The sequence below is a fragment of the Capsicum annuum genome, chromosome 1, assembly GCF_002878395.1.
Source record: "Capsicum annuum cultivar UCD-10X-F1 chromosome 1, UCD10Xv1.1, whole genome shotgun sequence".
Lineage (NCBI taxonomy): Eukaryota > Viridiplantae > Streptophyta > Magnoliopsida > Solanales > Solanaceae > Capsicum > Capsicum annuum.
This window is the reverse complement of record NC_061111.1, coordinates 28,697,875-28,707,875: the sequence shown is the minus strand read 5'-3', so window position 1 is coordinate 28,707,875 and position 10,001 is coordinate 28,697,875. Positions and strand designations below refer to the sequence as shown.

The 10,001-nt window shown below is 34.0% G+C and overlaps 1 protein-coding gene across 15 annotated transcripts; it reads right to left on the bottom strand.

Moving 5' to 3' along the window:
* Positions 1-6,237: 6,237 nt before the first annotated feature.
* Positions 6,238-9,482, bottom strand: LOC107871294. 15 transcript variants are annotated; one of them, XR_007052869.1, is made up of 6 exons: positions 9,303-9,478; positions 8,597-8,707; positions 8,358-8,484; positions 7,859-8,071; positions 7,676-7,771; positions 6,238-7,292 (listed from the first exon to the last, which is right to left on the bottom strand). XR_007052869.1 is itself a non-coding variant. In XM_047407816.1 (4 exons), exons 1-4 carry the CDS (start codon positions 9,315-9,317, stop codon positions 8,038-8,040), a joined length of 303 nt encoding a protein of 100 aa, XP_047263772.1. In that variant the 5' UTR covers positions 9,318-9,467; the 3' UTR covers positions 6,238-8,037. The 15 variants fall into 15 exon arrangements, 2 of the variants coding, with proteins under 2 accessions (XP_047263772.1, XP_047263794.1); XR_007052768.1 differs by having other exon boundaries at positions 8,358-8,497; positions 9,303-9,467; XR_007052845.1 differs by having other exon boundaries at positions 6,238-7,771; positions 9,303-9,482.
* Between the last annotated feature and the right edge of the window lie 519 nt (positions 9,483-10,001).

The following is a 10,001-nucleotide window of genomic DNA, read 5'->3' as shown; positions in this document are numbered from 1 at the left end:
AAAGATTTAAGTCAAGATTTCAGAAAAACTGCATAGACAGGATCTTTCACTTGTATCTTCATTTTTATTTTTGTTGTTCACTTGGATGTAAAAACAGAAGTTGCAAATTGGAGACTCGATAGAACCTCACTTGACCTCTAACTCATCGTGTCACCATTTCACCTCATTGAACTAAATGTGAACTGATTCCATTATAATCAGGGATATGTAGGAGGTCCGAAACCAGGACCCGATCATATTTTCTTTTCCTTTCTTCTACCCTCTCAAATTACTAGAGGGTCAAAACTTGTCTCATTAGCTACTTCTTTGTATAAAAACTCTTCATATTTTCAAATAAAGAGGAAAAAAATGTAGACACGTAATTTTTGACCCCCCTTGAGTTTTAACCTATTTTTTGATATTAAATATTTATATTTTTGTCCAATATTTATTTAGCTCTTATTTCATTTTTAGTAGGTTTCACTAAAAAAATGTGTAGAAAAGAGTTCAAAATATAAAGTTCATTTTAGGATATGTTTTTTTATTTATTTATTCATTATTAAATTATAAGAAAAAAATTTAAAATATATATTTTCTTTTAATTTATATTTTAATAAATGAGCTAGTAATTATATTATTTTTCTCAATTATAATTTATTTTTAGGCTAGTTATACCCTTTCCCTAAATTTTCTTAGTATGAAAATCAATATTTCTATTATTATTACTTTCTTTATTATTATTATTATTATTATTATTATTATTATTTAGAAAAAAGGAATAAAACCACCCCAACTCCACCATCTGCATACTCCCCTTTTTCTCCCAACCCCTCCCCCACGACACACTCAACTCCCATATGTCCTCAACTTCATACACATAATACTCTATATATACACCCACACAACGTAGAAGAAAGGAGGTTATGGGAGAAAAGAAAAAAGATAGGCAAATAGAAAAAGAACACGGACAGAAGACTAAACAAAAAACAAAACAAGAAACACACAAAAAGAAGGAGAGAAGACACTTAGAAAAACAAGAGAGAAACAAGAGGTAGAGGGAAACATAGATAAAAAGTTAAAGAAAAACAATGAGAAGAAAGGAAGAAAGACAAGAACTGAGAGAGGACAGCATACGCACAAAACACAGAAAAACAAGGAACAAGAGTGGAAAGAAAAAGGGAGAGAATAACAGGCGAAGAAAAGGTTAGAAAATTTAGAGAGAAAAAGAGAGAGAGAGTCCTTTGGGTTTGGAGATTGAGTTTGGGTTTCCATTCAAGTTTCCAGGTGACGGCTTTCTTATTTCTATATTCAAATTAGTTCGTCACACAGGTTTTTATCCAACTCTGTACTATTTCTTTTATAAATTTTCATGTGAATTAAAACACAAACAATGTTGTTTATTTGATTTTGTGTGTTATATGTTGGGAAAGGCAATGACACTATCAAAATGCCCGACAGGGTAGTAGCGGAGAATACCCAAGTCTAAACTTTTCCTTTCAATTTGAACTAAGAGGAGACAAGCAAACATAGGCAAAACAAAGTAATCTGCCAAAAAATAAATTAATCACACAAATACGGCAAGACAAGAATAACAAGATGCCAAATTTATGTAGACAACCCTTCGGTGTAAAGACACAAAAACCATAGGATCAAAACCTCCACTATAATCACCAAGAGTTACAAATATTATTCTCCAAAATGGCCACCAAACTAGTGCCAAACAACAAGCAAAAATATATAAATCACAATACCAAACACTAGAGAAATAAAGGAGAGAAAATATCAAAACTCAACTGTTATTTAGGGATGAAAAACAGGAGCTAAATGCCACCAAATTCAACTCCGTTAGTTCCTAATCAAAGATTTAGATGAGATGAAAAAGCTACAAAAAAATTACCTCAATCGGACAAGAAACAAAGTGGAAATCACAATTTGAAATTGACAGCTATGCTGGAAAATTTGGGCAAAAATCTACTTTCTTTTCTCTCTTTGGCTGCTGAAAACTCTCTTTTGTGAGGGTGAAATAACACCTAAAAAGATCTATATATATACCCCAAATTAATGGGCCTATGGTCAAAAGTGGGTTGGTCTAAATTGAGCTTTATTTATCCACATAGGAAGGAAAAAAGACCCATGACCCAACAATTCTCCCCCTCTCGATTATATGGAGGTAACCGTCATTCCGACGATCATGCAAAAAAGTTCAAACTTCCCTTTTGGCAAAACTTTAGTCATCATTTAAGAACCATTATCATTTGTGTGAATCTTCTCAAGGTCCAGCAACTTAGAATCCAACACATCTCGAATCCAATTATATCTCAAATCAATGTGTTTAGATCGACCATGAAATGTAGAATTCATGTCAAGTTGTATGCACTTTGACTGTCGCAATAAAGCACATACCTCTTTTGAGCAACACCAAGTTCCCCCAAGAATCTCTTCATCCAAAGAAATTTTTTACAAGCTTCAACAACATCAATAAGCTCAACTTCTATAGTAGATAGAGCAACACATTTTTCCAACCTAGATTGCCAAGACGTAGCTCCCCTACAAAAGTAACCAACTACCTCAAAGTAGACTTGTGAGTATCAACATCACCAGCCATGTCTGAATCTATATAACTATAAAGAATAGGCTTTTCTGTACCAAAATACAAACTCAGACTAGAAGTGCCACAAAGATATCTCATAATCCACTTCACAGTATTTCAATGTTCTCTTCCTGGATTAGAAAGAAAAAAAATTAACAATACCAACAACATGAGCAATATCCGATCTTGTACAAACCATTGCATACATAAAACTACCGATGGCTGAAGCATTAGGAACTTTCTTTATATTTTCCTTTTCATCATCACTGGAAAGACACTGCTTTCGTGCTCAATTTGAAGTGCATAGTTAAAGGTGCAATGACAAACTTAGCCTTGTCCATGTTAAACTTTTGAAGTACTTTCTGAATATACTTCTCTTGGGATAACCACAACTTCTTAGCCTTTCTAACAGTATGCATGCCAAAAATCTGTCTTGTTGGTCCTAAGCATAGAAAAAGACTTACTCAACTCTTGCTTCAACTTTTGAATCCTACAAGCATTATGACCAACTACAAGCATGTCATCAACATAAAGTAACACAATAATAAAGTCATCATCAGAGAATTTTCGCACAAAAACACAATGGTCTGAAGTAGTCTTCTTGAATCCCTACTGACTCATAAAGGAACCAAACTTCCTGTACCATAACCTAGGAGCTTGTTTTAAACCATACAAGCTCTTCTTCAATTCGCAAACATAATTCTCTTTTCTCTTGACTTCAAAACCTTTAGGTTGCTCCATACAAATTTCTTCACCTTAGTCACCATGGAGAAAAGAAGTTTTAACATGCATTTGCTCAACCTCTAAATCTAGACTTGCAGCTAAGTGTAGAACCACACGAATGGATGGCATCTTCACAACTCGATAGAATATCTCATCAAAATCAATTTCCTTTTTCTGGTTAAATCCCTTCACAACCAATCTATCCTTGTATCGTGGAACTAGATTACCATCTTCATGTTTCACCCAAAAAAACACCTGTTTTTCAAAGCTTTTCTATCCTTAGGTAACTTAACTAAATCAAAGGTATGATTATCATGTAAAGATTTAATCTCATCTTTCATAAAATCAAATCATTTTTCTTTTTCTTCACTTTCCATGGTCTTATCAAGACTTTCAATTCTCCCCCATCTGTCAAGAGTATACACTCACTAGGAGAATAACGAGATGAAGGTATTCTCTCTCTAGTAGATCATCTGAGAGAACTCTCTGGAGCATCAACAACTGGTTGCTGATCAACCATATCAACTTGTACTGGAGCATCAGCAACATCTTGCTGGTAATTTTGGACATGATCATCATCGTTATTATCAACTTTATGTTCATAATCATGAAGATTTTCTTCAGGATCAATAGTCAAAGAAATTGGATCAACATAAACTAGACTCTCACTACTCTGAGAATCAACCTTCTCATTTTTGTCAAAATCACCAATTGTTTGGTCTTCAAAGAACACAACATCACGGCTTCTACCAAGTTTCTTATCAACTGGATCATAGAAACAATAGCCAAATTCATCTTGACCATAACCAATGAAGATACATTGCCTAATTTTAATAATCAACTTTGAACTTTCATTCTTAGCAACATGCACAAAGGCTTTACACCTAAAGACTCTAAGATGGTCATAAGAAACATTCTTAGCAGACCAAACTCTGTTAGGGAAATCACCATCCAAAGCAACAATAAGAGATAAAACAATAACACAAGCAGCAGTATTGGGTGCTTCTACCCAAAAGGAATCTAGCAGCTTAGCATCTGAAAGCATACATCTAACCCTCTCAACTAGAGTTTTGTTCATCCTCTCTACTAAACCATTCTACTGAGGAGTTTTTGGAGGGTTTTCTGATGTCGAATACCATGCTCTCTACAATATTTATCAAAAGGACCAATATACTCACCACCATTATCTGAGCGGATGCATTTTAATTTCTTCATTGTTAGTCTCTCAACCAAGACCTGAAAAACTTTAAACACATCAAGTACTTGCTCCTTGGACTTCAAAGGAAATACCCAGAGTTTGTGAGAATGATCTTCAATAAAAGTCACAAAGTCAAGTGCTCCACCATGAGACCTTACTTTAAAAGGACCACACAAATCAAAATGCACCAACTCCAGAAAATCAAGCTTTCTCGAAGGCAAATGACTCTGAAAAGAAACTTTTATTTGTTTACTAGCTAAGCGATGAACATACTTCTTCAACTTTGCTTGTTTCACTCCAAAAAGCAAATTTTTTCTTTGTCAAACTATCAATCCTCTTGTCACTCATATGACTCAGCCTTCTATGCCATAAGTCTGATAAAGTATCGTGCTCCACCAAGTTTACTGAACCTCTAGAAGTGGAGCCCTAAAATACGTATAAGTTAGACAACTTATCACCTCGAACCATAATCATTGAACCTATAGTAAGCTTCCACTGGCCAGTACCAAGGTTGTTAATATAACCCTCATCATCAAGGTTCCCTACAGAAATCAAATTCAAGCGGACATCTGAAGAATGATTGACATTATTGAGAACTAGTTTGGAACCATTGTTACTTTCTAAATAAATAGTACCAATGCCAAGTACTTTAACTTCATCATTATTGCCCATTTTCAACATCCCAAAATTACCTAGAGTATAAGAAGAAAATAATTTCTTCTTTTGCATAACATGAGAAGTAGCACCAGAATCTACAAATCATCTAGACTCATCATGGATTAGATTAATGCATTCTCACCACAAATAACAAGAAGATCATTATTAGCAACAACGGCAACACGATTTTCATTATCTCTTTCTTTCTTTTGTCGTCTCATATCTCACTTGTGCTTGTAGAAATATTTTATGATATGCCCCATTTTGTTGCAATAGTTATATGTAACAATCTTGAATTTGGACCTCGACGTGCTTCTACTTTTATCTCTATTATTTGAACCTTTAGACTTGTTTCTCGTCCTCTCTTCAGTAACCAAAACATCAGAGTGTAAAGATGAAGAAGATGAGGCTTGAGATCTTATTCTTATCTCTTTATGCAAGACACCACTCTTAACATATTTTGCAGTTACAATACCACCGGGAGAAGAATTAGTCAAAGAAACTCGAAAAGTTTTCTAAGAGTCAAGATAGTATTAAGAAGCCAAAGTCCCTGAATTTCTTTATCAAACTTTACACCCATTTCGAACAACTGGTCAAGGACACACTGAAAATTATCACTACCAGAAATTCGTTATTTTCCGACATCTCATGTAGTCGGATTGTAGTCATAAAATAGGGAATTTCCGACTACTTTTTGACTGTTTAGTGGTAGTCGGAAAAAACCTTGCCGGAAATATATTTCCAACTACTATTGTCGGAAATTTCTGACTACAGTAGTTAGAAATTTAATAAAATAATTAAAAATAATTATTTAATAATTCTAGCATTTTCGACTAATGTAGTCGGAATAGTAATTAATAATTATTTAATAAAAAAAAAATTTCGACTACTTTAGTCGGAAGATTAATAAATAATTATTATTATATTATCATTTTCCGACCAAAGTAGTCAGAATATATTATTTATTAAATAATTATTTTGAAATAGTAATTAATATTATTTATTATATAATTATTAAATAGTAATTATCGCAGAACTATACCATAAAGAGTATCACAATCTCTTCAAAAAAAATATCTACAGTTTTAAGTAATTTTGAACTTTTTTTTTGCATGTTCATATAAGAACTCAAATCTCTATTTACATTAACTTTGTAAGATAAAGAATTTAACACAATTTCTCTACTAACAAAATCATATAGAAAACACTCTGTTGTCTAGCCAAATAAAATTATATGAAGACAAAGTAAAAAGCATTGTTAAGAAGAAATCAAATGAATTTGTGGGCCTTTCTTGATCTATTACCCCCATATATGCATTGCCTTTCTATCATCTTTCTGTCATCTGCAATCTGTTGAGTTAAAGCTATCTGCAAATTCGGAAGGTTATGAGGTTATGCTTGACTGTGTTTGAGTGTAGGAGAAGTCGTGTATGCTTGACTGTGTTTGAGTGTAGGAGAAGTCGTCGAACATTCTTGAAGTGCCTTCATCAGCTTGCCATCTTTGAAGGATTTGAGGAAGGCTTATATGGAGGTCGATTCCACTGTCTTCGTTTTTATTTCTCGTAGGCTCCCATAGGTCTATGAGGGGACAAGTACAATGACGACATGTCCCATATCGGGGGTGCTGGAATGGTTCTTGTGCAGTGCAATGGCCTGTTAACTCGGCGACCTTACAAATTCCCTCGTATGTTTCCTAGTCGGGATTGAGTGTTGGGTCAATAGCCTTTCGGAGGTTGTCTTTGTTGACTAGGACCCTGCGAAGCCGAGAGATCAAATGGGACCTCTCATCTGGCAAGGTCTCGTCTAATGCTTTTCTACCAGTTAGGATCTCCATTAGAACAACTCTGAATGCATACACATCTACCTTAGTCGTGACTCGTCCAGTAGCAGCATATTCAGGCACCAGATAGTCAAATGTTCCAGCCAGCCATGTCTCAACAGAATATTTCCCATCGGGAGCATTCTTGACCAATCCAAAATCAGCAACCTTGGCCCTCATGTCATCACTAAGAAGTATGTTAGAGGGCTTTAAATCCCTATGGATAAAACTTGTCTAAGCCAAGCTGTGAAGATACTCGACTCCTCTTGCAACATCTAACGCTATTGTTACCCTTTGCTTCCAGGTCAAAATTGGGTAGCCGTGTTCTTGCCATTCAAACAAATGCTGACTTAAAGCTACTTGTGGCATGTACTCATACACCAAAAATCTCAAAGTAATTGTGAACAAAAATAGCATCAAGTTACTATGTCATTTCTTTACTAACAGAGTTGCATACCAGTGAATTATATGAAACAACAAAAAGTCAAAATCTTCAAAAACAACAAAATCAACACAGTACTACTTCTGCTTCTAGGCTTTTAAATACTTATAATCCCACTCCCACAACATAAACGGAGGGCGTACCTCGTAGGCTTTAAATACTACTAGGCTTTTAAATACTTCTAGGCTTTAAATACTTCTAGTCGACTTATAATTTATATTTTCTATTTAAGGAAGTTAAAACAACCATGATTAACGGAGGGCATACCTTGTAAGTAATCACAATATCACTGCTCGACCAGTTAAAGACATTAGCGTCATAGAACAACCCCGACTTTCCATCTTCATCTTCATTGTCTAGCTCCTAAAATACCAGTATCGAAACCACTGTTAAGAGTTACTTCATCAACTAACAAAACTACAAATCAGTCCAGTACTCGACAAGTTTCACCTTAAGAGGGTGATTGATAGCCTTAGACGAAACCTCAAATCCTGAACCACAATTAAAATTAAACTTTATATTTTCTTTCTTAGTTATCTTCTTTCCAACTGGAGTTACATACTCCGGGAAACTATACAGTATGCTCAAGGTAAATTGGCCAATGCAATACAATAACTTCTGAGACCATCTCAAAGTAACTGAGATATAGGTTCCCCCATCAATCTGAAAAGGTAATTCCATTAGTAAAATAAAGAGTGAAGGGTCAAAAACACACCCAAAGTATCCCGGTTTTTCAAGTTTCCTACTTGAACTATCACCAAAAGTTTTGTTGAAACACACCTCAACTATCAATTGGTCACTTTTCCTACCTAAACAACTATTTGGTGATAGTTCAGGTAGGAACCTCACATCAAAAACTGGGATGCCATAGGTGTATTTTTTACGCATAAATCCAAAATGAACAATCACAGACGAAATAAGAAAGCAAATTATATAGAAGACAAGTTACCTCTGGATTGTAAGGGTAAATATATGGGGCTTCAGAAAGCGTCTATCTTCAATTTTGGCTATCGTTTTAGGTTCCTTCTTATTTTCCTTAGTGCTGTATGATTTGCTCGGTAACTCAACCTCGACACCTAGAATTGAACCCTTTTAGCCAAATAATGCAACACTTGAGAAACAAACAATTAGCAATAATGGACTGCAAATTGAAAAAACGTGTTAAGAGGACAGACAAATCAAGACCACCTCACTGATGAAGAAGATCAACATTATCACCTTCATAACAAGGTTTCTTATTTCAGCAGTCAATTTTGGCTCTACGAAAACCAGAGTAGTGTAGGCACTTAAAGCAAGCGACTGCAACCCAGAAAAGAAAGAAGAAATTCAAAAAACAAGAGAAAAATAGAGTAATTTAGAACAGAAAAGTGATGTAATCCTGATGAAAATAAGTGAAATGGCATTGAGCAGGGAAATAATTGCCAATACAAAAACTTGAGTACGTAGATGCTCAATGTTGGATTCAGAAAATCCATCTTCCTCATCTTTGCCCATTAATGTTAATATATAGTCAAGTAACAGGTCTCTTCTTTCTAGCGGGAATGATATACCACTTTCAGATGCATTTATAACTGCCTAACCTAAAGCACAATGATACACATATAAAACCCATGTAGTTTAATCATAAGCAAACTACAGATGCCCCATTACTCATATACTCAACAATCTCTGCTCTCCGTACGTTTCCTAATCATAAGCAAAACCCACAAAAAAAAAGAACCCTAAAACCCCAAAAGAACCACTACAAATGAAACCAAAAACTAAAAATCTGAACAAGCATAGCAAATGAAACAACTCACTACAGATGAATCTAGAAAATCAAGCAAAAACCCATTCTTTTACCCATCCAAAATACCAAAAAATAGCAGGAAAACTACAAAATCTAAAAACTCACCGTCGTCGTTACCATCACCGTGACTGTCACCGCCAATTTTAAAGAGAGACACCGCCAATTTTTGAGAGAGACACCGCCAATTTCTAGGGTTTACAGAGAGAGACTACAGTGAGAGTGAGAGAAAGGGTTTAGAGAGACAGACACCGTGAGTGAGAAAAATTAGAAAGTGAGGGCCAAGGTATTTATTTTTTATCTTATAAATATTATTTAAATTAAATATAATTTTTGACTACTTCCGTCACAAATATTTTTATTATATTTATTAAATTATTAATTTTCTATATAAAGTCATATATTTTCAACTACGTTGGTCGGAAATATATTGAATGATTTACTTCTTCGATTATTTATATTTCCCACTACATCGGTCGGAAATGTATTGGTAATAATTTATTTAAATAAATATTTAATTTCTGTATAAGGGTTTGATTATATATTTAGTCATATATTTATTTAGCTATTAGTATTTCCGACTATTTTGGTCGAAAATATATAATTAATAATTTATTTATTTTATTATTTATATTTTCGACTAAGGTGGTAGGAAATATATTTAATAATTTACTTATGTGATTATTTATATTTCCGACTACATCGGTCGGAAATATATTGGTAATAATTTAGTTAAATAAATATTTAATTTTTGTATAAAGGTATGATTATATATTTAGTCATGTATTTATTTAGCTATTATTTCTT